The 27,996-nt window shown below is 45.0% G+C and overlaps 2 protein-coding genes and 1 long non-coding RNA gene across 12 annotated transcripts in view; 1 reads left to right on the top strand and 2 right to left on the bottom strand.

Annotated features, from left to right (window-relative positions):
* The window catches only part of USP13 (ubiquitin specific peptidase 13), a 67,469-nt gene extending 65,223 nt beyond the window's left edge, over positions 1 to 2,246 (top strand). For all 4 annotated transcript variants that reach the window (XM_083613190.1, XM_083613189.1, XM_083613191.1 and 1 more), the window contains one exon: positions 391 to 2,246. In XM_083613190.1, coding sequence (XP_083469316.1) covers positions 391 to 484 — 94 coding nt within the window. In that variant the 3' untranslated portion in view covers positions 485 to 2,246. The remainder of the gene's footprint in view (positions 1 to 390) is intronic.
* LOC310762466 lies at positions 2,179 to 11,722 on the bottom strand. Its single transcript, XR_014547987.1, has 2 exons — positions 5,781 to 11,722; positions 2,179 to 5,736 (listed from the first exon to the last, which is right to left on the bottom strand). It is a non-coding gene; the product is annotated as an uncharacterized lncRNA (long non-coding RNA).
* Positions 11,723 to 15,805: 4,083 nt separating this feature from the next.
* The window catches only part of PEX5L (peroxisomal biogenesis factor 5 like), a 168,836-nt gene continuing 156,645 nt past the window's right edge, over positions 15,806 to 27,996 (bottom strand). For all 7 annotated transcript variants that reach the window (XM_083613274.1, XM_083613278.1, XM_083613276.1 and 4 more), the window contains 7 exons: positions 27,879 to 27,995; positions 26,881 to 27,024; positions 24,792 to 24,862; positions 21,092 to 21,289; positions 18,893 to 19,058; positions 18,291 to 18,448; positions 15,806 to 17,122 (listed from right to left, as the gene is read on the bottom strand). In XM_083613274.1, coding sequence (XP_083469400.1) covers positions 16,918 to 17,122; positions 18,291 to 18,448; positions 18,893 to 19,058; positions 21,092 to 21,289; positions 24,792 to 24,862; positions 26,881 to 27,024; positions 27,879 to 27,995 — 1,059 coding nt within the window. In that variant the 3' untranslated portion in view covers positions 15,806 to 16,917. The remainder of the gene's footprint in view (positions 17,123 to 18,290; positions 18,449 to 18,892; positions 19,059 to 21,091; positions 21,290 to 24,791; positions 24,863 to 26,880; positions 27,025 to 27,878; position 27,996) is intronic.

The following is a 27,996-nucleotide window of genomic DNA, read 5'->3' as shown; positions in this document are numbered from 1 at the left end:
TTCTGGCAAGATTCACCTGCATTGATGTTGGGCCCATGCTTATTGCTTCTGTCCAAATGCTGAACTCCAATCTGAACATGGCTTTAATCCTGCCCATGAAATACAGCATGTGCCAGCAGATCCCTGGATGCAGCCTGCAACCCCCAGTTTACAGCAGAAAAAGAATCCTAAGATTTTCAGCAAATGATATTAAAAAGACCAAGAGGTATCCAGGTTGGGCAGTAAATTCCTTTGCTGTTTGAGAACTCTCCAGGCTAATAATCCAGACAAAAGGATGCTGGGTAAGGGTAGGATTCTGACCTACGTGGAGCCCCCCAGGATTGGGCATTAAGCCTGATTTCTCAATACACTCATTGCCTTTTTCTTTTTCCTCCCATCTCTTTGTTTCAGGTGGGTGATCTACAATGACCTCAAAGTCTGTGCCTCTGAGCGACCACCCAGGGAGTTGGGGTATATTTACTTTTACCGCAGGATACCGAGTTAGGCCTTAGTAAACGCCCCTTGGCCTTAAGAAGCCATAAGCCTTTTTATTCTGCCAAAAAGTCGTTTCAAACAAGCAAAGCCTTTGGCCTGCCAAAAGGAGCAAAAAGAAAAACATTTGGGTGCTATTTATAGCTTAAAATCAGGATCAGTCATTTGATGCCTTCTTAACACTGTAGTGGAGGAATTTCTGTTGGGTCACAGCGCGTTCTAGGATTTTGAAAAAAAAATGTATACACTTTGTGGCGACCTCAAGGCTGTTCTGATCACTAGCCGAGATTGCAACAAGCAACTGGAGAACACGAGACTGCTCTCAAACTCTGAAACACCCACCTTCTTACCTCGCAAGTCAGTTTCGACCCTCAACAACTGTTACGGAATCAGTGATGGTAGCCAAGCCACTGCCTTTGACTGGAGAGTTTACCACCACCCTGACGGGAATGTTTGGTGGAAGATCTGTTTGCCAGCCTGAAAAAGTGGCTTAGTTGTGATCCCGCTTGTATCTCCATGGTTAGATTTCCTTTTTTCCTTTTCCTTTTTTGAATAGCACTGTGTTATCCCAGGATGTAACGGCCCAGAATATGTTGCAGATGTCAGCGTGTGAAATCAAGGTTCATAACTGCAGCCAAGGGAGCTTGCAGTTTGGCCAAACAAACAAAAAAATCTGGGTGTTCATTTTTATTTTAAAAAAAGGTGCTTTGGGTGGCTTCAAAACATACCTTCCATTTCTATGCCTTGACCTAGCAATTGCTGATGGTTTGAGAACTCGCTTTATAAGAAAGTGCCCATTTCACCCATTTCAGTGGATCGGTATGCACAATGGTGTCTGTGCGTGTGTCTGCTTCTTCCATTGTGAGATAAATGCTCACACATGCAAAAGCTCTGTGTAGTCCTCAGGGTTCATGTAGGGCTGTGGATCAGCAAACTGCAACTTGGCTGTTCTTCCTCCTCGGTTATTCATGCTTTTGCATATACTGTAAAGGGAATCCACTCCATGGGTCCCCATGACAAGTATTCCCATCCTGCTTCGTAACGTTTACAAGGGCTCACCTTGTGACTAGCTCTTGCCCCACCTTCTTCCCCTGCCCCGGCAACCGAAGGAACTAGAGTTGCTAGGACGACAGGATGGGGGAGAGTCACATGGTGAGGACATGCAAATGTTTGTGGATCGGTTGGGAATCCTTTACCACAGAAGAAGACCTCATCAGGGTCGTAAAATGTACTGGACCCGAAGTCAGTCTGATTTGATTTTCCTTCCACTTTTATGCCGCTCTAGTACTTCCCACAAAATATTTTAAAGATAGGGACCCTTTATGGAGAAGCTAAAATATATAACCTTCCCTGGCAATGATGCTCCCTAGAGGAACCATGTCTAGCAAATATGCAGACAGCCCTGTTCTTCTGGCATAGCTTGTTTAATTATTTAAAATTTCTTCCCATGAAATAGCCTGCTGATGGATTGATTTTTTTTTTCCATTTTAAAACCATCATATTGACTTGTCAGCAGTTTGCAAAGGAGCCAAGTATCCCTTTCTAAAAGAACTCCCCACTGCCTCCAATGTCTTCTTTTCAGTTTCACACTATTTTCACTGTACTATTTGATGGGTTTGCAAGTGTAAAAGGGGTGTGTGTATTTTTGTTTGTTTGTTTCAATTCATTGTGTGAACTCATGGGCCTGGTAAGTTCTTTTTTATTACCTTTTTGCCTTTGTTGAACTACTGGATTGTTAGGGAATTTGCGATAGCAAATAAAGCGGTGCCTACTGATTTGGGTCAAGCAAATGCAGCTGTTACCATAGAAAACAGCAGACAAACCTGTACCAAGTATAAATCTTCAGTAAATGACATACTACTTGCGCAGAAGTTCAGGAGACATTACAGTGTGTGTGTGCGCGTGTGTATACATGCACATACACAGAGTTTCTTTATGGAAAGATTGGTGTTGTGGCTATTTATGTTTGGAGCCAGCATCATTTGAGGCACTAGTGATGCAGCTTAAGACCTTGTATCTCAGGTTAGATTCTACAGATCAACAGCCACAAAAGGCAGAAAGAGGCTTTCGAGCCCAGCAACACTGCGAGTGGTGAATCCAAAGCCTATATCTTGGGGCCTATTCTACCATCACCACTTTGCTTTATTTACAGCACTGCTACAGGCATGTTAGAAGGCTGATCTGTCTCGCAACCTAGTCCCAGGCTACCTTCAATTACAGCTTCTCACTATGAATGTACCGCAAAATTTGCCGGCTGATCTGCTGCTATTTGCTGTGTTACCTTAGAATGTGTCACTGGGGGAATATTTGTCTAATGCTGATGATTTCTGCAGAGTCTGGATTTGTCACGTTGTGCTTATTTAAACAAGGTCTCCTGTGCCTGTGAAAATTCAGCAAAGTGGTCTTTCCTCCACCTTGTGGACGTATAAGGGCTAGTTCAAAGCAGGCAAGATCTGCTATGCCAGCATCCTGTATCTAAGGGTAAATAATGTGAACTCTCAGTGTGTTCCTTCTTGAATCTGGGAGCCAGTCAGATTTCCCAGAAGCAAACTTGTTAAGCTATCTGCCTGTATAGAGACTCTGATCTAAAATAGCTCTCTCTCTCTCTCTGTGAATATTTATATATGAGAGTGAGAGATGAATGCATGCAATGCACAGTATCCAAACCCAAAGAACAACAGCCGAGAACATGGGTAGGCAAACTAAGGCCCAGGGGCCGGATGCGGCCCAGTCGCCTTCTTAATGCGGCTCGCAGACGGTCCGGGAATCAGTGTGTTTTTACATGAGTAGAATGTGTCCTTTTATTTAAAATGCATCTCTGGGTTATTTGTGGGGCATAGGAATTCATTCATTCCCCCCCTTCAAAATATAGCCCGGCCCCCCACAAGGTCTGAGGGACAGTGGACCGGCCCCCTGCTGAAAAAGTTTGCTGACCCCTGGCCGAGAAGCTCAGGCATTGGTGCTTAAGGTATTATCTGGCTCTTGACTATCAAACATTTGCTCCCTGCTTCTCCTTCTGGAATGTTCTTTAGCACAAAGCTCCACACATATTTGTGTGCATGTGCACGAGACAATTTAAAAAAGCAGGGTAGAAAAACTTGACAGAACAGCATTCAATGGTAGTTGAGATATGGGGGTGGGGTTTGAGGGGGAAGCTGCGTTTTCCTCCAATTCCTCAACTTCTCCCTCACACAGGCTATGTTTGGGGTCAGTAAATAGGCTTGTATATCTTGGTGGAATTTGAATCTTGGATGCAGATAAACTCTGGATGCAACCTACCAGGTCTTCCTCATGAGCTCTGTTGAAATGAAATGGGATCAAAAGCACAGATTATTATTATTAAATTTGTGTACCACCCTTCATTCGAAGATCACAGGGCAGTTCACAGCTTAAATTCATTTAACAGAGCTTGCAGAGAGAGGATTTCGGTGGATGGTTCCATGATTTTACATCTGGGCCTGTGCGCATAAAGGTTGTGGGCCAACCCAATTTAGCTTATTGCTGTGTAATTACTAAAGTGGGGAGTGCCGACAATGAAATAGGTACATGCATGATTCTGGAGGATGAAGGCATCTTTGCTTTTAAAAGCACCTCCTCCTCAGTCCATTGGCATTTGAGCTTGGATGAAAGGGCAGTTCATTCAGCATGGCAAGTACATGGTTATTGGTGACGGACAGCTGAGGGCACTGCCCTTAAATCTGGGATTAAAGCCTAAAGACTCCCAGCTAAATATAAACAATGGGGCTATTTTTACCCTCTGGGAAATTTAGAGAATTTGGCTGTGGGATCTGTTTTGGGTCAACACCCATGCTATACTCTTTTGTACCACTTTAACATTCATGACACCCCACCCAAAGAAAGCTGGAAGTTGTTGGGTGTTGGCAACTGTGTCTCTGCGAAGGGACTCCGAACAACTCTCGGCACCCTTAACAAACTACAAGAGAAGTCATGAAGAAGCTGTGACTGTTGTTGTTGTTGTTTAGTCGTTTAGTCGTGTCCGACTCTTCGTGACCCCCTGGACCAGAGCACGCTAGGCACTTCTGTCTTCCACTGCCTCCCGCAGTTTGGTCAAACTCATGCTGGTAGCTTCACGAACACTGTCCCACAATCTCGTCCTCTGTCGTCCCCTTCTCCTTGTGCCCTCCATCTTTCCCAACATCAGGGTCTTTCCCAGGGAGTCTTCTCTTCTCATGAGGTGGCCAAAGTACTGGAGCCTCAGCTTCAGGATCTGTCCTTCCAGTGAGCACTCAGGGCTGATTTCCTTCAGAATGGATAGGTTTGATCTTCTTGCAGTCCATGGGACTCTCAGGAGTCTCCTCCAGCACCCTAATTCAAAAGCATCAATTCTTCGGCGATCAGCCTTCTTTATAGTCCAGCTTTCACTTCCATACATCACTACTGGGAAAACCATAGCTTGCTGTGACTGTTAAAGTGGTATAAATGGGGGGCATTAAATATATGGTTTGGATGTCACCTTAGTTGTCTTCTCTGCTAAATGGGGTCCCTAGCAGCTCCTCCTCCTGTGTGCAGTTGGCAAGCACAGCATTTTTTTCACTACTCCATCGCATCATTGATTTTATCCCCTCCCCAAAAAGGTGCAATTTGCTGGGATGTTTCACTGCAAGAGCGGCATTGAAATGAATGGGAGAAGCACAAGACGACCCTTTGTGTATGAAAATCCTGTACGGAGCCATACAATAGTAATAAGGAGCTCTTTGCTTCCACTTTCTATTAAGTTTGATAAAAAGACTGCTTCACATTTCAAATTCTTCTGCAAAGTTAGTCATTGTCTTTTAAGAGAAAGAGGATGATAATTTACTTGGATTAGAATTCGGTTGACTTTTGTTGTAGATTTGTAAACCGAGGAAGAAACCCCAAAGTATTATTTTCCATTTGTTTTCACCTTGGTCAACCTGATGGCTGATGTCCACATTTTGAACACCAATTTGGCAACACCCAAGTGACAAAGAATCAAAACTTAATCTTTATTGGACATGGGAGCTGGTCTCTTCCCTCCAATTTGTTCCTTGTCAATGTTAATCATATGCAATCTAGGAGAGTTGCTCTTCCTTGCCAACAAACAGTATGGTGCTAATAAATGAGACCTGTGTACCAAATGTTACACTGGAATTGGCCATTGTTAATGGGGTTAACTGTCTCCTTGATTAGCATCATCCTGTTTGCTGGCAAATAAGAGCCAGTTTGTTGAAATGATCCAGCAAGTGCACACATGTATGAAAATTACATCTCCATGAGTTATCTTTTCTGGAGGGCAATCCTGCGAGTGGAACCTTTCATTCCTGTTGCACATCAGGGACTCTCCTTTAAAAAATATTCCATGGATAACTTGGTTCATGGTAACTTTTCCGCATTTAATGCACTGACAAGATTAGTGTTCATGCCCCGAGTGCCTGATGTCAGCTGCGTTAAAATCCCATGCTGGTAAACGCTGTTCAGATTGTGTCCGTCCCACAAATTACAGTGCTGGCTTAGCGTGATGTGTGAACCACTACTTGTAGTTTTTTCTCTTTCCAGTCATGGGAAGAAACCAAGGTTTGTTCTTGCCACCCTGTTGAGGTTTATATGGAGGAAATCAAGCCATCAACACTGGGCTGGTTTGCAAATAATGCTAAGCCAACACTGGTCTGTTTGCAAAGGGAGACACAGGGCAGGCAGTATTTGAGCAGTGTGTAACAGCATGCTGTTGGTTCACAGTAAACCATGGTTTGTTTGTAACTATGGCTTACTGTTATGTGTATGGGGCCCAAGTGACCCCATGGAAAAAGTTGCATCTGGTGCAGGATGAGTGCTATTGCAAGTACCTCTTCATGGCAGCAACACCTGTGAGTGTGGTGTTTGGCCCATAAGTGCCGCTGCACATTTTTCAATCATTGCAGTTGTAACTGTGGATGTGGCATATTTAAAAGTATCTGAATCTGCCATTGTGTTACAGATTGGTAAGGCAAACTGTATCTTAAAATGTATCTCCAGTTTATATCCTTTGTTTTCCATCCTTGTGGCAGTTTTGCTAGTCCCACCCTCCTGATTTCTGAAGCATTGAACGACTATGCAAATTTATGGTGGAACTGGCTGTGCCTTTTAATTTTAATCTCTTACACACTCCTTCCCTTTTCTGCTTCTCACGTTGGATCAGATTACTGTACGAGTCCTGCCCCACCATTTGAGGTTAACTACTGTATCCTGGAAATGTTTGCAATTTGGATGAGTTTTGCACTGTTCCGAATTGTCGGCGTGAAACGCTAATCATCGTTTGAAGAGAATCTGTCTGCCACAAGAAGGGATGTGAATGAGATGGTTGCAACTGTTTTAAATTAAAAAACAAAAAACAATTTTGCATGTGTTGGTTTGTGTTGTCTCTTCCACACAGAAACACACTTTCTTTTGTGCTCGCTATTTCCAGATGATTTGACGGGGCTGCTTGCGTCTTCCATCAAATCCTGGATGCATTTGGGGAATGGATGAACAAAAGCGCAACTCTGGTTCTTAACCATTAACACAACGAAACAACTTTATGTATGGAGGAGGAAATAGCTTTCACCCTGGCAGAAATAAATCCTTCTAAATCTCCAGGCAACAAATAACTTGAAGCCACAGACAAAGTTTATTTTAGAACATATTTAAAAATTGCACGATTTTATAAATACAGGAAAATAAATACAATTTAATAAGTGGAAAAAGAATCAAAGGAAGGCATGCTTCCATTACCGTACAAAAATACATTTACTGTGGTGCTCTGCAAATTTTTTATCTTATCAGCCTTATAAATAAAACACACTAAATATCCATACAGTTCCAAGTTAAAAGCATAGGTTACATTAAAGAGCAGAGCACAGAAACGTCACTTTGAAGCTTCATTAAACTATAGAACTTTTGTTTCTTTAACTATTATATGCGGCTAATAATGCACTAAGTATTTAGAGGCAGAAATGTTTTGTTTTTTTCTTACTTGCAGGCTAACCTTAAACCACATAATCAGATGTTTTCCTCAGACTGGATTACTCTTGGAAGTGAATGTAAACATTCAACCATTTATTTGGTTTCCAGTGGCATCTTTCATATTTTAAGGCTCCGCATCCTGCAAAGACGTGCTCGTGTTTGCCTTTATCTCCAGGAATTTTGAACCTAATAGAGTTTGCGAAAATCAGTATTATATTCTGACCATACTTCAAACTTCTTATAATTTGGAACACAGATGTTTTCAGCAAAAGCTCTTGACCCGCCATCGTTGTATGGAGAATCCACAAGTAGAAGGTCCCAGGTCCCTTCTCTATAGTCTGTTTTCATGCTCCCACTTCTAAAGCATTTATAAACCCCCACAAATCTGGGGTTTCTTCAAGCCTTTTGCTACCACCTCCTTCACAATACCATTTTGGTCACATAAGGATCCAGACTTAGAAAATGGGTTTGCTTTTGGGATATAGGTTTGCATGAGAAATAAGATCCTTTGGTAAATGACCCCTCAAAAAAACAAATAAATAAAAATAATTTTTTTGGTAAATCTTTGCAGGATTGATGCCTCCACAAAATAAATTACCCACCAAGATGCAAATGAGCTGCAGACTCGTAAGCTATTATTGACTGTACTTGAGCTTTACAATTAAAAAAAAGAAGACTTGTTTCAGGATACTGAAAATTCGGAACTATCGTGTAGCAGAGCCAGCACAAGATTCTGTTCAAAACTATATATGCTCTTAGTTGCATCTATTTAACCTTACACCTGATATATAAAAAATATATATTTATAAACATTTCCCCTAAATTTACAGTTGATAAATAGTACAGATATTTTTTTAAAAGCTGCGAACGTAAAATGCAATCTTCAGCCCACTCATGATGCACAGAGAGGAAATTATGCAAAGGGAGGAAGAGGAAGCATAGTAAGGCCAAGGTCTTCCAAATGCAACCGAGCCATGGATTTGTGTCAGCAGAGCTAGGAGCTGGCCTTTAGTACGTGTTTTTCTCCTATGGCAGAGAAAGGCTGGAAGGAGAGTATGAATAGGAAGAGCACCGTGACCTCAATTCTCACCTCTAAGAAATTCTACGTTTCAATATCTTTGGCAGTCATTCAGCCACTTCTATAACAGACATACATATACCGTGCAGACCTATCTTTTCTTCTAAGCCTTAATGGCAGCCCAGGGATGTGGTTCTGGGTGGGGGTGGGGAGCAGGGACAGGGAGGGTGCAGTTAACCCTTCATTCCCCAGCTGCTGCCCCCGGGAATCCCATCCCTGTGTTGCAATTTGGCCGAGGAAAAACGATCCCATTTGCACAAATAGGAGCTTACTTTGTACATCTTAAATGCCAGGTGGGGAAGCCCAGATTTGAAAGCATCCTGAGCTGCATTAGGCCCACGTTCAACCGGTTCCCTGAAGTCACTTTCTCTGTGGATCTTCTGATGGGATAACAATCCTTCCAGCACATCCCTGTTGAGATGAGGGCTCAGATTCCCTCTGAGGAGATATCGTTCAACATCCTTACCCTAACACCCTCAGACCCAAGGTGGATGATGGTGGATGAGAATATTGACCAAACCCCTGCTAGGAGAGTGGGGAATCCAGCAGTACTTTCAAACCCTTATATGTGTCAAAATGACTATTGCAGATGTATGGGCTCCCAAGATGGCAGACATGTCTACACCACCATCTCGAGCTGTGTTAACTGTCATGGTTCCCTCTGTCACACACTCCTCAAAAATAGCCAGTGAGAATAAAGGCTTCATTACTATTTTAAAAATTGCAAACCTTAGACTTGCTGATCAGAAGGTCAGCGGTTCAAATCCCTGCGAAGGGGTGAGCTCCCGTTGCTCAGTCCCTGCTCCTGCCAACCTAGCAGTTCAAAAGCACGTTAAAGTGCAAGTAGATAAATAGGTACCGCTCCGGCGGGAAGGTAAACGGCGTTTCCGTGCACTGCTCTGGTTTGCCAGAAGCGGCGTAGTCATGCTGGCCACATGACCCGGAAGCTGTACGCCGGCTCCCTTGGCCAATAAAGCGAGATGAGCGCCGCAACCCCAGAATCGGCCACGACTGGACCTAATGGTCAGGGGTCCCTTTACCTTTACCTTACAGCCCACTGAAGAATACTATGACAGTTTATGATGGGCAAGCCAACCTTGCTCTCCTGTTCTTGTTGACTTGCTGACGTGATGGATGTGGGAATCCTGATGCTCTGCTGCATTCTGGGAGATCCTCTGACCTAGAGGCCCTGCTCCTTCCTCTGCCTCTACTCAGAGGTAGTCTTAAAGCACATGAGTGGGTTTGTGTTCCCTCAGTCCCACTACGTGGTACGACTCACATGGTAACTCTATGCGGTCTGTGCAATAGAATAGTATGGTATGTTTTTCTACATTTGGAAGTGCAGCTGCTGTTCCACTGACATGTTAGGCAAGAACAGTGATCATGTTTTGAGCCAAGGGGAAAAAAGCTGTAAAAGGAAGCAAACAAAGAGTGCAAGACCTTTGCAGAGAATTAGGCTGTAGCCAAGGGTCTGTGTTTTTCTGTCCTAGCCTGTCACTAGTGGTTTGGTATCCCCACCTCAGCTACTGCTTTCTGTTCCAGCATGGGAAGAATATATATCTCCAGGTAACTGTGCCCCAATATCCCCATTGTAACAACCCCATATCTTCTGCAGGCCCCTTGATTCCTGTGGTGGTTAATGGCATGCCCTCCTTTGCTAGCAGTGACTGCATCCCACTTTTCACTCCTTTCTTCCTGGCTCAGTGCTCCTTTTGGACTCGGCGTTTTAAAGCCTGTCATCTTACTCTCTCCTCCAATTTGTGAGCCATGCAGCATAGCAGCAAATCTGCAAGCAATGGACCACAGCTGGTCCCAAGGCATGTTGGTGCCTGTGGTAGAGGAGTCCTAAATGGGACTCATTCCCCTCCCCCCAGTCTGGCAGCAAAACATGCAATACCTGGCCATTCGCCACCCTAGCAGGTCCCTCCATTTGGCCCGTGGGGCTGTGTTTGCCAAGCTGTGCCCATCTGCCCTGTACCTGATGCTGTATCTGACTTCAGGCATGGGGCAGGTAAGGTTGTGACAAAGCAGTGTCTGCCTGCGCCTTTGTAAGTGCTGGTAATCGACAGATTGCCAGCCCTTGCCTGGCAGTGTCCCTTTGCAGGCAGGGTTTGGATTCGAACCCCGCCTGCAAAAGGAGAGGGGAGGTGTCCATTTGCAGGCTAGTGTAAATCCTCAGAGGAGCGCAGAAGTATGGAGCTGGCTCACCAATGGCTACCTGGGGGGGGGGCACCTCCCTGGCTAATGACAGGGTCAAGGTGTGTTTCTTGCCATCCATGCGCCTCTTATAACTCCATAGTAACATAACACTGTCCCCTCATTTTAAGACTATATAGCTAACCTGATGTATCTTTCAAACCCAGTTACCTAAGGGAAGTGAACCGCAGCTTGGTGTGTTGATTTTGCTATCTTAATGATGTAGTCATGCACAGCATAAAGATTTGTTGCTTTTTGACATGCGTTATACCAGTAGTGCGCTTTTTAGGTTGGTGTTAAATACAGCTCGCATGCACTACGTTGCTACCTGAGGCTATGTAATTCCTTAAAATATATATATATATATTTACAAACTTGCACTGCTATTAGAAAAAACCCCTTAAATATATATATATCAAGAGAGGGATATATATACTAACTCAAACAACAATATTTATATGTAGATATAGTTTCTCAACTAGCCATAAAAACAATGTCTTGAATGAGAAAGAAGAAAACCAAAGTTTAGGGAAATGGTTTTTTAACATATATATATATATTTCAAACTGCAGGAAGAGAAGGCTTTGTTGAAACAGGGAGGCTCCTTTTTAAAACTGCTCTGCTAGAATACATTTGAAGCTGCAGATACTATGGGTGGTATTCAGCTATGTTTTACTCAAGAGTAAACCCAATGAAATTAATGAACATGACTAAAGCTATATCCACACCACACAATTAAAGCAGTATGATACCTTTCTGAACAGTCATGGCTTCCCCCAAAGAATTCTGGGAGCTGTAGTTTGTTAAGAGAGCTGGAAGTTGCTATGAGACTCTCATAGAGCTACAGCCCACAGAGTGATTTAACAATCAGCCACTCTTCACAAGGGATTCTGGAAATTGTAGTTCTGGAAGGGGAATAGGGGTATCCAACAACTCTCAGCAACCTTAACAAAATACAGCTCCCAGAATTCTTTGGGAGAAGCCATGACTGTTTAATGGCATTGTAGTTCTTTAAAGGCATGGTGTGACCTTAGCTGAATACCACCCTATGATTTGCAAGAGTGGATCTACGCGTGGCACTTGACACAGGGCTGTTGCCAAAAATGGTATCCCTGTGTTCAATTCTCTCGCTCCCCCCCCTTTTCCATGTTGAATTTCTCTTCCTGCTTCCCTAAAGTTTAGTCAGATGTGCCCATGCTCTCGCTCCGCCTTGTCGCTCCACATCACTGGCAGGAAAACGACATAATACGTTTGACTAAAAGAAAGGAGAAGATGTGTTGGCACAGGGATGTCACTTTGGGCGGCGATCCTGCATTGTCCACTGCAAGTAGCTCTACCATGAAGACACAGCTTATAATGTCAAGTGTCAATGCGTTCCAAAGCTTGCACTAAAAGTGAACCTGAAAGCTGGAAGCAGGGGACAATGTTCTCCAATGTGTGCGTGTGTGAGGAGGAAACCTGTCTTCACCCTGTCCTCCACAAGAGCAGGACCAGAGCAGTAAAATGACACTGGCCACATCCACACTATGGATTTAAAGCGCTATGACGCCGCTTTACACAGTCATGGCTTTCCCCCAAAGAATCATGGGAGATGCAGTTTGCAAAGGTTGCTGAGAGGTGCTAGGAGACCTCTGTTCGCCTCATAGCGCTACAATTCTCAGATTGGTTTAGCAGTTAATCACAGGGAACTCTGAGAGAACTGTAACTCTCTGCAAGGAATAGGGGGTCTCCTAAAAAAAACACTCTCAGCCCCCTTAAAAAACTACAGTGCCCAGAATTCTTTGGGAGAAGCCGTGCTTTGTGGTATTCTAGTGCTTTAAAGGTATGGTGTTAATGGGACCACAGTGAAGTACCGTATTTTTCACTCTATAAGATGCACCAGACCACAAGACGCACCTAGTTTTTGGAGGAGGAAAACAAGAAAAAAAAAAATTCTGAATCTCAGAAGCCAGAACAGCAAGAGGGATCGCTGCGCAGTGAAAGCAGCAATCCCTCTTGCTGTTCTGGCTTCTGGGATAGCTGCGCAGCCTGCATTCGCTCCATAAGACGCACAAACATTTCCTCTTACGTTTTAGGAGGGAAAAAGTGAGTCTTATAGAGCAAAAAACACGGTACACAGAAGAGGACAGAAATCAGCAGGGCAGCAGAAGTAGTTGCTTTAAGGCTACAACTGGAAGGAGCAAAGTTTAGGTTTCCTTCAACACAGTAGATCCCTTCTATGGATGAAATACACATGATGCTAAAATTGCACTCTTTTGTAGCATGCATCCTTTAAAAAACATTGATCAGTAACTGCCCTGTGATTTAGTCAGCATGGTGGTGTGTAAATGCAAGAGTTAGGCTTGCACCATAATCCTGTAAAAAGAAGAAGAATAAAAAATAATCCACTTCCCCACCCCAGGCTGCTATTCATTCAGAAGCCCCCATCAGCAATGATATGAGCTGCCCACCCTGTTGGCTTGGGGGTGAAGGGAGCTATTTTCTTCAGAACCACAAGGAGGGGAGGGAAGGTTAACTGCCTCTTGGTACTGTTGAAAACCACCACCATCAATTCTGGTTGACTATACCGTTTGTTTTTAAAAAGTAGATGCCACTTGTGTGTCGTCTGACCCAAACTGTTGTCCATTTCAAAGGTGCTGGAGGACATCCCTACCAGATTGTGCTCCTTGGCTCTGAGCTCTACTCAGATCTGCCCTGTCCAACAGGCTTCACAGCAACAAACTATTCTGAACGGTTTCCAGTGTTGCTAATGAACTGTCGCATCTGGACATTGTGAGCAATGAGACAGCAAAGGTGTTTGTTCATAAGCCATAAAAATAAATGGCCGTTTACACCAGATACGCAGTAGTAGCATCGCTGCATGCAGAGAAAGAATGGCAAGATGGATTGGGGCATTTACATCCTAAGTTTTATTGCTGTCTGTGTAAAGATCTTTGCTTATTACTACTGAATGGTTTCTTTTTTTTTCTTGAAATGCACTCTGCTTCTGGGACCTTGCGTGTAGGCCTACCGATTAGCGATGACAGCTGAGCAGAACCTCCATGTCCTGAGGCACTATATCTTTCAGCCGGGGACAAGCGCCAGGGGAAGGCTGTCAGCTATCATATCCCCGTTTATGAATTTGCCTGGAGCATATAGCTATCAGCTGTTGGAGACAGCAGTGCTGGCTTCAGCGATGACAAAGAAGAATTAATTTATATACCACTTAATGCTGAAAACAGGCTTCTAAAGCAGTGGCTTTTAGACGTTAGGCTCGCAGGACCCACTTAATTGCTTATTTACTAGAATCCTGAGACTGACCAACCAGGGCCAGGGACAAATGATGTACACTCTAAATTAAAATAATTCTGAACCCAGAAATTTGTTTTGGATACCATAACTTAACTGAGTTCACAGTTCTTTCACATTAAAATCCAATCCTAGGTAACCTGCCTTGCCCCTTCTTGCTTCATCCAACAATGATACAGTGGATGAGGGGGTGTGTGCCATTTTGTTTTGCCATTGTTAAATGACTGGGAGTTGGAAAACCTTGCCAATCTACTTGCCAGGCTTCTCCCAGCAGATCCTCAACTATTCTGCCCACTGCCGGCCTAGATAAACCTTTGGTCTGAGCTAGCAAGGCAATGCTTAAGGTGCCTTGAATTTAGAGCAGCGGTGGGGGACTGCTGGCCCACCAGATGTTGCTGAACTACAACTCCCATAAGCCCCGGCAAGCATGGGCCCATGGCCAGCAGGGATGATGGGAGATGCCGTTCAGCCACACCTGACATTTATGGGCATGGTTCTGGGTGATCATTTAAAATAACATCATTACATTTAGGAAACATTCTCCGCTTGGGCTGTGCCAGCACATCCATGTTTTCAATGAGGTTTGAGAATGCACTATCTGCTAAGCCAAGTCACCAGCACTGATAAACAAGCCAAAGCAATCAGGCTTCAAGGAGTCCAAGTGATACCCTGTGTGTAACATTCCCAAGTATGAAATGCTGCATACCCTCCTTTTCCCTGTTTTTATACCATAGTTTGTGATTTTTTTAAAAAAAGAAAAATACAAATATTCACTATTTTAGAAAATGGAATTATCGATACATCCTGATAATCCATCTTGGATGGAAGGTTCTTCGTGTGCCTTATCTCTGGCACTTAACGTTCCATTCAAATGTCTAACGTCATCTAAAAATCTAGCATTTTGTCTGCTTCTGAAATCAACTGGAATTAAAGGGCACTTAATTTCCTTGGGACCCAATGGATCAGGACATTTCTTCCGTGTAAGCCCCACTGAAATCAAGAGCTTCCTCTGCTCGAGAGTGACTCCCGTTCATTTAAATGGGGCTCGCTCACTTCCTGGTGACCTTGAGTGGATTTTTTAATTCCTTCAAGCACCGAGTTTGAAGATTTTGGAGCTGATCGTGTACCGTCAAGGAGAGTGGAGAATTTTGCCAAACCTTCTCAAAATAGTTCAGCATCAGCTGAAGCACTTTTGCTAGACCAGGGGCTGCAAGCCCATCTGCTTGTTTTCTTCCAAAAGGGCGAGGGAACAGATGTCTGTCCTTCGATTGCTGACATTTGCCTCCCATTAACACCCGTGCTATATCCTCTCCCATTTCTTGACTGTAATTTATGGCTCCTATTTGCATTTTTTAAACAGCCTGGAAGGAAGCTGCATCTTGTGTCAAGTTCCTTATTGGTCCTTTGCCAGCATGGCTGAATCGGCATATTTCTCTCCAAATGTGTAAAAAGTATATTATATTTTTTTCTCCCACCCCCCTTTACAAATAAAAACAGAAAAGCTAGATTAAAGTGCAAATGAACCCATTGATTGTGGTCCTGTTGCGAGCCTGCTCAAAACAAGACTCGGTGGCCACAATGGACATCTGACCAGAGCACTGGGCAGCCAGCTGCTGAACACTCTGCCATCACCCGCTAACAGTGTCCGCTTGCTTGATGGAGGGGAAAGAAACCTGCACGACAGCTACCTAGCAACTGCACAAAACACTCCCTGACTGCTTGGGAAGTGATTTCAGGTACATTCCTGCACTGCTAGGTACCAACTCACGATTTCAACCGCAACATCCCTGCAGAATCACTGAAAACAGACGTTGGTAGGCTACATTCTTAGCAACAGGTTTACCTCTCTTAGAAAAAGGAGCATGGGGTTTTGAGAGACAATTTGTGGATTCAGAAAGGGGTTTGAGGTGCACCCAGGTACCCATCCAGGGTGCCCAAACAGTTGGGGCCAGCCCTACCCATGCATACCCCCCCAAACCCCCCCTCTAGTGCAAATTGCAACTTAGCAGCTGTATTTAATGCTGCGCCTGAACCGTTCCACTGGAGTAATGGAACTTCCGTTTCCTCTCCTCTCCCCATGCACCCTCAACATCTGCTCCAGAGGGTTCCCCAAACCATCTAGAGCTGGTTTTGAGGGCACCCAGGAGGCTGGAGAGAACAGGAGAGGGAGAGGAAGTTCTGCTGCACATACAGAAACCCTCTGCATCAGTGGTGCTGCAGCATTAGAAATGGCCCTCTGTTTGCACAACCCATCCCCTACAGCATATGATTCAACCTTCAAATTCTCCATGCGTAGACTTCCCGGATCTTATGAGATCTCTGCTTTGGAGGGCTTCACGGGATCCAGACTCCAGAATCAAAATCCAATTAACGTTTCAGCCGTAGATGGTTGCTAACGGTGGGGAAAACGCAGCTACTCCAGCGTTTACATATGGATGGCCGCAGATGTGGGAAAGGAACTGTGGAAGATGGAAGTGAGAAACCACCCATCCTCCCCTCTGCTGGCTGTATTTGAGGGGCAGAGGAGCTCCTTAGGAAACGCTACCCAACACCTTTTCTGTGCTCTTATGCACATGGTAGCATGATATTCAAAACCCATTTTCTTTGTACAAGTACATGTCGTAAGGAATATCCAGGTGAAGTTGTTTTGTCCAGTTCCCCTATGCACCATAATAGCTGTTGTTCCCATGTGGACTTGAGCAAGGTGATATTTACAAGGTTTTGTGCTTTTAATTTTCTGGAGATCTGGTGGAATCCCGTAGAACCCTTTCTGCTGCAAAGTGTCCACGTCGTCTTTCTCAGTCCAAGCAGGGAATTCAAAGATATTTCTATTTCTGTATAGAACTAGATGGGTTGGGCTTTCTTTTTTCTTTTGAGGGCTTGGTTAAGTGTCTCTCTGTGTGAGTCTTTCTCTCTCCCTGTGTGCATCAGGGTTCGATGTTGAAAGCTTTTAGTAGGACGTCCAGATCGCCCACATTAGCGGCCTGGAAAAGTTCTGGCTGGTCCATCATAGACAAAGCAATCCGGAGAGCTGCCCAGATATTACCTGAAATTGCGGGGTGAGGAACCTGCTGCTGATTCCGGCTTTTTCGTTGCAAATTGAGAGCTGTGAGGAAATTGCTGACTGCCTCTCTGTTGGTTAGAAGAGAAGATGTGTAAAAACTGGGGCCAACACTTGTGCAGAACAAGAATCCGAAGCAGCAATTTGTCATGAATCATATTCAGCAATCTCATTTTTCTACACTTCTTTCCTGAATCACCTCAGGTAATGCAATCCCTTTAAAACAAAATTGGTCCGGCTCATCAGCCCCACCCAATATGGCTAATGGAAGTTGCAGTCTAATATCTGGAAATATCCAGAGCCCTGCCACTGCCACTGCCCATAAGTCTAAGAGAACGCCACCCCATGCATTTTGAGTTTAAGACACCTTTCTTCCACCAAGGGAGACCTAGTAGACTCTGGCCTACCAGCTTTGCAGGGTAATGTCATGTTATGAAAATGAGAAGCCCTTGTTTGGGGGAAAGGCCATTTCTTCTGAGGGTGATGCATGACCTCCCATTTCCCCGTGGCCTTCATGGGTTGTGTGTGGAAGCAGTGATCCCTGTGCTTCTAATCGGCACACAGGAAAAACCTGCTCTCTTTGGGTTATCTAACAGGGTGTCCCTCTTTACATGAGCCACAATTTGCACTGGAGATCTGCTGGAGAAGCTCTACTCAAATATAGGGGACCATAACCAGGTGGGGAAGAGAAGCAATCTCCCAAACCTCTGGAACCAGGCTCATTTGAACTCATTTTTACAAGTATTCAGAAAAGAGCTAAGAACACACCCCCATTTCTTCTTTAGACATCAGTCTTTGAGCCATAAGCTAGCAAAACAGCCAGCAGCATGGCAGGTGGGCTGTAGGACCAGGATGTGGAAGCTGTGGACCTCCAGAAGTTGCTTGAAGACAGGTCCCACCACTCCTGACTATTGGCCATGCTGACCGAGGCTGATGGGAGAGGAGTCCATTCAACAACATCTGGAGGGTCACAGGTTCCCCACCCCTGGTGTAGGTGGAAATAAAGCAACTTGTATCCCCAAGTGGCAAACGTTGACGGTATATGTGAGACCATAAAGGGTAGACACCAGTTGGGTGGTCCCTTCTTTGCTCCTGGAGCCTTCTTTGCTCCTCCAGCCATTGGAGATCAACCCTCCTCCAGTTTGCATGGCCCCATTCTAGACTCCATTTCATGGTCACACTATAGAATTATGGGAAGAACTGGCTGTTCCACGTAAAGGGTGGCTGAACAGTTCTCACCTGTATGCTCCAAGGTTGATGCAGCTTATTCCTAAATTGTACCTGGACCTGATGAAGCCGGGCTGGATTTCCAGTGCTCTCGTGTAAGCTTCTACGGCTTCCTCACTCCGATCTCCATTTGCTAAGGTTGCACCGAGACGGTTCCACAATGAATAATCCTGACAAACACAATGACAGCTTTCTAGTATTGGTGCAGTCCTTGTACATATATAGCTATGTACATATATCCCTGTACATATAGCTTTTTCTCTGTCTCTCTTTTTGTCAGCAGCCTCAAATTAATGACTGGTGGAGTGGAGGGTGAAGGGGGTGGGATTGGAATTAATTGCCTTCTCCATTAACTGGCATAGAACATGAGAACATGTCTCGTAGCTATGGATAACTCCCTATAAAACAACTTTGATTCATTTGCAGGCCAGTCAGAAATGGGGCAGGAATAGAACTTCTTGAAAATGGGACTCTCTCCTTGCAATTAATATTTCTATTTCAGGCACCAGAGTATTAATGGCAGGAGTGACAGCTCATTAATGCAGGCCTGACTTTAAGAACAGACAGAAGAGGAGAGTGTCAAAAGCCTGTTAATGCAAAAGTGTAAAACTTACCTCGGGCCGAACTGTGAGGGCAGCACTGAATGCATCTATTGCTCTGTTGAATTCTCCGTTCAGGTGGAAGAGCACGCCGAGTCCTGTTTGTAAGTCCGGGTCTATCATCTCCCCGTTCTGATGGGCTCCCTCCAGGTATAGCTCCTTCACCTCTTCCAGCAGTGAACTGGAAGAAGAGAGCAGCACAAGACAAAGGCAAGTGTAACATTTTAAGAGCGGTCTAGGGACGCGGGTGGCGCTGTGGGTCAGCGGTTCGAATCCCTGCAACGGGGTGAGCTCCCGTTGCTCGGTCCTTGCTCCTGCCAACCTAGCAGTTCAAAAGCACATCAAAGTGCAAGTAGATAAATAGGAACCGCTCCAGCGAGAAGGTAAATGGCGTTTCCGTGTGCTGCTCTGGTTCGCCAAAAGTGGCTTAGTCATGCTGGCCACATGACCCGGAAGCTGTCTGCGGACAAACACCAGCTCCCTCTGCCAATAAAGTGACATGAGCACCGCAACCCCAGAGTTGATCACAACTGGACCTAATGGTCAGGGGTCCCTTTACCCCTAGGGTTTGTGAAACGGCCATCTGGGCCCTCAAAACATATGGTCCATTCTTTTTGCCTTGGGTGTGTGTGAACCCTGCTGAAACCAGTTCTACAAATTCTGATATGTCAGATTGAACAGGGAAATGCTGGTTTTGGTGGGCACCTATGGGCTAGCGTCCATGACATCAGCGTGACAGCTCCCGTCCTCCCTCAGTCTGTGAAACCATTTTATAACTACTGTCAAGTTTGTGAGTGTGTAAAGCAAAGGATGAACAAGGATCTGCATACATAACCCTCTCATGAAAAACCCAAAGATGTAGCCAACTGACATGCAAGAGGGAGAAGTAGGACAGAGCACTAGTCTAGGATTCAAATTGCATGGATTGTGTGAAGCCGAGTTGTGAAGCCGAGTTCACACTGCAGGGTAAGCATGTACTTCAGGGTTAGTCAAAGTGGTGCCTGATGTATGTTGGAGTAGAATTCCCATCAGTCCCAGCCAGTATGGACAAAGGCCTAGGACAGCCTTTCTCAATCTTGGGTTTCCAGATGTTGTTGGACTGCCACTCCCATCATCCCTGACTGCTCCCCCTGCTGGCTATGGATGATGGAAGCAGAGGTGGATATAGGGGAGTGGGACTAATTCGGTCACATTGGGCGCAGAGCCTTGGGGGTGCCACAACTATGATGCAGAATGGAAGGTGAGGGGTGACTTTTGGCATTGCACAGGACACCGTTGAAATCTGAGACCCCAAGTGCCTCATTGATGGAAGTTGTATTAGTAGTATTATTAGTATGCCGCCCATCAACCGCAGATCTCAGGGCAGTTCACAACATAAAACCCCCCCACAAAATGCATAGTAAAAATAAGAATAACAACAAACCCAAAATCCCCCCTCCCACAACATGTTCAAAAGGGATGTCAATCAGCCCAAGGCCGGTTGAAAAGGAATGTTTTTGCACGGTGCCTAAAGGTGTATAGTCATACCTCGGGTTGAAGACGCTTCGAATTGAGCGCGTTCGAGTTGCGCTCCGCGGCAACCCGGAAGTAATGGAACGCGTTACTTCCGGGTTTTGCCGCTTTCGCACATGCAGACACTCAAAATGACGTCACGCGCATGCACAGAAGCAGCGAAAAGCGACGAGTGCGCACACAGATGTGCCATCGCTAGTTACGTTTACCTCTAGATGCGAACGGGGCTCCGGAACAGATCCCGTTCGTATCTAGAGGTACCACTGTATAATGAAGGCACCAGCCAAACCTCCCTGGGGAGATCATTCCACAAACAGGGAGCAATCGCAAAAAAGGCCTGTTCTTGTGTTGCCACCCTCCAGACCTCTTGTGGAGGAGGCACATGAAGAAAGGCCTCAGAGGATGATCTTGGGGTCCAGGTAGCTTCATAGGGGGAGAGGCAATCCTTGGGGTATTGCGGTCCTGAGCCATTTAAGTTGTAGTCTAACAACACCTGGGAATCCATTTGGCTGGGTTTCCCCAGCCACTCTGGGCGGCTTCCAACAAAATATTAAAATACAATAATTCATCAAATATTAAAAGCTTCCCTAAACAGGGCTGTAACATCTGAAGGAGACCACATGACTTTCTTAAATTACTGTGACTGCTTTTTAGAACTCCCAAATCTATTTCATAACGCCCATTTATCAGACCTTCTGTTACCTTTCTTCTGCTGCCTTGGACATTCTCCTGGTAAGTGCCGGTGATCCTTTTTTACTCCTGACGATGTACTTGTATTTAGGATTCTGCTTGATCCAGTTTCTCAGCGCTTCATAAGCCTCCTGCTGGTGGCTGGTGTTTGTAAAGCTCACAGCCAAGGCCATCAAGGCTTTCAAGTTGTTTGGCTGGAGCTCTAGGCACCTGAACAGAATAGCGGAAACCCGTATTAGTTAGATCCCTCTCAATGCGTTGGCATAAGGCCTGCTAATTTGAAATGCAACACTTAAGCTCAGCCAACAAAGGACTTTGCTAACAAAATATTTAGACATTTATTATTTTTCGGTTTGTTTATAATTAACAATGCAAGAACAAGGCAAAAGCAATTGTCACTCAGAGACTTTACGATGTCGAATTACAACAAGAAGTCGCCCTACTCCCGGAGACGTATAGATGCTTAAAAGCTTGGCCTAATTTTGCAGCTGCCCCTTACTTAACTAACATCACTAACGAAGCTTATAGATGGGCTTTCTCTAGAGCCCGCTTTGAGACAATGCCCTCAGCAGTGCTGTACGGCAAATTCACGCGGGTACCAATGCATGCGCGCCTCTGCCCCTGTATGTCTAATAAGGTAGAATCTGTCACACGCATCCTTCTATTTTGCGAATTTTATAGTGAAGAACGAGTTCAACTTATTTTGCCGCTTTTATCAAAATTTATACCCCTACAACATTATTTGGAATCCTCCCCCGAAATTCTACGAAAATACCTTCTGGAAGATTCCTCAAGCTCAATATCATATGAGGTGGCCAAATTTTGCACTTTAGCAATCAGGAAGCGTAAATCTCTTCTGTTGAATGGCACACTGCAAAGTTCCCTTGTGTAATCTCCCCCCCCCCCCTTTCTGATGTTGTTGTTGATCTCTTTTTGTTTGATCTTGTGGTGTTTAGTGTTACTGGCTTTTGCCGCAATAAAACTTGAAACTTGATTATTTTTTGGTTTGTTTATAATTAACAATGCAGGTTTACTTGGTGGCAAAGTCCCAGTCTGCAGACTGCAATCCTAACCCCACTTAGCTGGGAGTAAGGTGCATGGACTTCAGTAGGACTGAGTAGACATAATTTGGAATGCCCTGTTAAGTATACATAGGATTTCAGACTTGGCTTAACCATTTATCCTTGGTTCCTAAAAACCACCTCTAGTAGCAGGCAGTGAAGTTCACATAACAACTGCTGACCTCAGCATCACCACTGGTATCAGAAGATGCATCCTAGCGATTCATTGGGGTCCAAATTGGGCATCTTAAGGTCAAATGATATGACTATCCAGCCTGGGATGGACTATCCAGCCTGGGCTTTGTTTGTAGATTTATAAGCTACTTCACCACTGTCAGAGCTACCCTAGGTCCCAGCTCACAAAGGACCAACGCTGCTTCGTTGTTAAGTATAAAAGTCTTTATTGAAGTTCAGATTCACTTCCAGAGCCGCAGCGCGCAGCCCCACGTCTCAAGTGTCAGACCACTGATGCTCCGTCTGAGTCTCCTCCCCCTTGACACCAATTTAAGATTCTAGCCTTGCTCCACCTTCTCCGCTGCTCCTTCCTCCTCTGGGTCCGCCTGCCCACCGGGGTTCCGCCCTTTCTAGCCTCTTCTCCCGCTGATTCCCCTGAGCCTTCTCCCTCCCTCCGGCGGGCTTTAGGAGCTGGTTCCCCATCCGGGTCTCCTGCTGTTCCGCGCGCCTGCACATTTGAACTTGGCGCGCGCGCCCAGCCAGCAGCTTTCCTCCTGACCGTTCCACTGCTGCTGTCACTGCTTCCCCCTTCGGGGGGGGGGCTAGCTGCAACTGACCTCCCCTCCGTTGGAGGCGTGGTCAGCCCTGACTCCCTATCTGGAGGAGACACTGCCCCTGACACATGTGACTCTTCCCCCCCACTACGCTCTGGTGGGGAAACTGGTCCCGATCCTCCACTGCTGCTTTGGGGTTCCCCTCTGGCTCCTTGTTTCTGGTGCGTCCCCCCTGGGACCCCCCTTGCCCTGACCATCGGCGCCCCCTTCTGGGAATCTTCTGATTCGCTGGAGAAGCTCATGGAATCTCTCGGGCCACTGTCATACTCCCCTACGCTGCCCTCGGATTCTTCCCCTTCGCTCTCCCAATCCTCTCTCCCCAGTGCTCCTGCTCCTGATTCCCTGACAACCACGAAAAGTGGTATATGGTAAAATAAGATAGAACCAGGGCTCTCTCCCCCCCCCGGCCAGAATTTGCTGGAACTCAGTTCTGGAACCTCTCAGGTAAGCACCATGGCCATTATAAGAGAACAAGGGAGGCGATTATAATATTGTGGCTATGATCTGATAGACAGAAGATAGGGTGCAACAGAAGGGGAGAAACAACAGCTCCACAGGTAAAGGGGTGGAAAGTCGACAAAAATAAGAAAAAAGATGAAATTGTGTTTTGTATATGTTAAAAATCGTTGAAACTTAATAATATATATATGAACAAGGGAGGCGTTCACGGTGAATTCCGGCACCTCTTTTTGTAGCAAAAAAGCGCTGGGTAGAATCCAAAACATTACAAACTCAGCAGGGTTGTATCCAGTGCTGCACAAGCCTACAAGCCCCCTTCGTAAATGGAAGGTTTTTTGTGTGGTGTTGGGGTGCAGGATTCATGCGCACGGTTGCTTCCCACCCCTCCCCCCACCAGTTTATTTATTGTATGCTGGGAGGGAACCTGTGAAAGGGCTACAGTAATGGAAGCATTGTTAGATAAACGGATTAGCTTATTAACACAGCTAATATCATTAGGTTTGGAGAGTACATACTCAGTGTGAGGAGAAAATGAATATGACGCAGCTAACCTTCTGAGCACAAGCAGAGAATAATAACTAGCATTAGAAAATGTGGTAGGACTGTTATCTGCCTAGTACTGGAACAGAGGCAGCGGCAGAAACGATCACCATATACTTAACATGCGGCTGTCGGATTGAGTTTAGCTCAATTAAGGAGCACTGCTAATGAAGAGATAAACTTTTAGGAAGTGCGCAAGTGCCAGGAATACCAAGCAGGGCTCCTGTTTGCAGAGTTCCTTGGTTGTGTTTGCCGGACAACATTCCCTTTTCCCACGTTCCCATTTGCTTGATTCAATAACATACCGGATTAAGTTTTGCAGATCCCTTTAAGGATACATAAGCCTCTGCGCTGTGTGAGCTTAAATACTAATACAGTGGTACCTCAGCTTACATACGCTTCAGGTTACATACGCTTCAGGTTACATACTCCGCTAACCCAGAAATAGTGCTTCAGGTTAAGAACTTTGCTTCAGGTTGAGAACAGAAATCGTGCTCCGGTGGCGCGGCAGCAGCAGGAGTCCCCATTAGCTAAAGTGGTGCTTCAGGTTAAGAACAGTTTCAGGTTAAGTACGGACCTCCGGAACGAATTAAGTACTTAACCTGAGGTACCAGTGTAATAATTGTTTCTGCACCAAGGTGGCTCAAATTCGGCACACCACAGTTTCACACCAATGCAAATTAAAGCAAACTTACATATACTTTGCATAATTTGTTTTGTTGGGGAGGGGCAAGGACCAGGCATTGTGGTCAGTCTTTAAAGTCTGTCTTCCTTGCCTTAAGGACTAGAAACTTGACTTCTTCATTATTATTATTTTTAAAAATTATAGCCAAGATTCTCTATGCAGCAATTAACACCATTTACCTTTGGAGTGCAACAATTGCTCCCTGCTCATTTTCATTCTCGGCTTGTGTTGTCCCAAGGTACTGCCAGGCCTGCAACATAAAAATGGTAAGATTACTGCACAGCTGTGTATCAAAAGGACTGCAATACCTCAAGGACTTCCTCTCCCCATATGAGCTGCCCTGACCCTGCAATTATGATCTGAGGTCCTCCTTTATGTGCTTCTTTCATGAGTGGTCCAGAGGGTGACAACATGAGAACCGACCTTTTCTGCAGTGGCTCCTCATTTGTGGAATGCTCTCTCCAGGGAGACTCAACTGGCACCTTCATTGCATATATTTAGGGACCAGGTGAAAATGTTTCTCTTTAACCAGGCTTCTGGCTGATTAAGATTCTATGCCCCTTTAACTGGGTTTGTGGGAGAAGGGTTATTGGTGTATGTTTGTTTTCTTATGTATTTTGTGTTCTCATTTTGTACTTTTATGTTGTGAACCACCCTGTGATCTTAGGATGAAGGGTGGTATACAAATTTAATAAAGAATGAATAATAATAATAAAATGTTGCTTTGCAAAAGTACAGTCCAGAAAAAACAAAGGAATGCAAGCAAGAGTTGAAAATATAATTTGGGGGATTTCCATTGTGCCTTACAGACATCCATACAGCTAGTGGCCAGGGAACAAATCAGAAATATCTAAGTGTGACATAGGAATTAACAACAACAACAACAACAACAAGAATACAGTGGTTTAATTTCATTGTACATAGGTTGTACAATGACAATAAAGGTATTATTATTATTAGTGGTACCTTGGTTCCCAAATGGCTTAGTTGTTGAACAAATCGGCTCCCGATCGCCACAAACCTGGAAGTGTTTTGGTTTGCGAACATTTTTCAGAAGCCGAACGTCCAACGTGGCTTCCACTTGAGTGCAGGAAGTTCCTGCGGCCAGTCGGAAGCTGCGTCTTGGTTTCTGAATTGTTTCGGGAGTCAAACGGACTCCCGGAATGGATTAAGTTTGAGAACCAAGGTACCACTGTAACAACAACAACAACACACCACTTATTGCCCAACTAGGCTTTTAAACTGTTTACAAAGTATAAAATTAGTTACAGAAACATTAAAGTATAAACACTCGTAAGTGAAACTTTTAATAAAGCAATCCCCTTAAAGCAGCAGAAAATTAAAACAGGAGACTTTGGTTGAGAGCTCAAAGGTGCGTCTTCAAAAGCTGGCAGAATGCCAATGCATATTATTTAAATTTACTAAATTTGTATACTGCCCTTCATCCAAAGATCACAGGGCAGTTCACAACACAAAATACGCAATAAACAAAAACAAAACAACAGACAACAGAAGTTAGGCTATCCCTGTCCAGATAGGGGCACAGCTGGGCCACCAGCCAAAACTGGATAGAAGGCACTCCATGCCACTGAGGCCACCTGAGCCACAAGTGACAGCAAAGGATCCAGGAGTACCCCTAAGCTGTGTACCCGCTCCTTCAGAGGGAGTGCAATGCCAACAAGAGCAGGCAACCTCCCATCCAGTCTTATCTGGATTGAGCTTTAGTTTGTTGGCTCTCATCCAGTCTTCACATGACTCCTGGTCAAATTACGCCAATTACAACATCTGATGCAACCGAATATACATTGCAGGCTTTGTACTGGATGTGAAATGTGGGTTTATCCTTAATTTGTAAACTTTCCCCTTTTAATACAATGGTGCATCCCCATCCAGCTTGATAGTACTGGAGACATCATGTCGATCATGATATTAAGCATGACCGCTAAAGGCTTTGTTTCCATTACAGTGGTACCTAGGGTTACATACGCTTCAGGTTACAGACTCCGCTAACCCAGAAATAGTGCTTCAGGTTAAGAACTTCAGGATAAGAACAGAAATCACTTCAGGATAAGAACAGAAATCGTGCTCCGGTGGCGCAGCTGCAGCGGGAGGCCCCATTAGCTAAAGTGGTGCTTCAGGTTAAGAACATTTTCAGGTTCAGAACAGACCTCCGGAATGAATTAAGTACTTAACCCGAGGTACCACTGTATTAGCAAATAAGTTCAAGCCAACGCATTCCAGTTTCAGAATATTAACCAGAGCGGATACCTCGGAGTCGTGAGGATCTTGGAGAATAGCAGCTTCCAGGTATAAGATGGCCAGGGGCAAGTCCCCCTCCCTCAGCTTCTTGAGGCCTTCCTCAAAAGCACCAGGCCAGTCTTTGAAGGGGTTCTCTGTATGAAAATAATAGCCCTAGGAGAGAGAATGAATGTGGTGACATTGAGGCACAGTACCTCAAAAGGTGAAAACAGCCTAGAATTAAATTGCTCATTTCTTGCACCAGTGGTTCCCAACTTCCCACCCCCAGACCACTTGAAAACATATGAAGGTCTTGGTGGACAACTTAATGATCTTTCTGCCTATTAAAGCAATGGTAATAAGTGCCTGTGCGAAATGGGGTGTGATTTTTAATTGCATTTTAATTCCTGCTTTCATTTCTAATACAAATAAGAAGCAATACAAATATTTAATGCGGTGGTTAGGTCATCTCCCATGTTCAACCACAAACTCACAGACCACTTGAATGAACCTCTGTCCTGTCTTTTTTTGGCAGTACATGAGCATAAAAAGTTGATTAAATAATATAATAAAGCCTTCGCCAACTTGGCGAAGCCCTCCAGATGTTTGGAAACACAACTCCCATCAGCCCAAGCCACAGCAGTTATTTCCACCAGCAGAACTGGGGAACTTGATGGACTCACTCGTCCTCTTTTCAGTCTTTTTCATGCTCACATTACATACTCTTTGAATAAGCCCTGCAACTCCTCTCCTCGTTGTCTTATGAGTTCCCTCACTTTGCCTTACTAAATGCCACAGAGGAGAGAGGCAGCAGGCACCTTGGGACCACTGCCATGTGGCGGGCGGCAACCTGCATCCCTGGCTTGGTGCTTAAAAGCTGCCATTGGAACAAATTAGAAAGGCATTTGCCAAATTATTTCACCCTCCTCTAGCTACTGGCAAGGGCTTTGGCCTAGTCAAGCTTCCATGGTTGCCCTTGGCAACCCAGCGGCCCTACAAGCCTTCTCTCTCCACAACATCAGCGTTACCTTCTCATTAATGGAGACAGCCGCTTGGCCTTGTGCTTCTTGGCTGTCGGAGATCCAGTTTCTGCGAGCCATTTCTTCCCACTCTGCTTGCATCTTATCCCAAAACTCTGTGTCTGAC

The sequence above is a fragment of the Podarcis filfolensis genome (assembly GCF_964270895.1).
Source record: "Podarcis filfolensis genome assembly, chromosome: 5".
NCBI classification, from domain to species: Eukaryota; Metazoa; Chordata; class Lepidosauria; order Squamata; family Lacertidae; genus Podarcis; species Podarcis filfolensis.
This window is presented reverse-complemented; position numbering and strand designations above follow the sequence as displayed.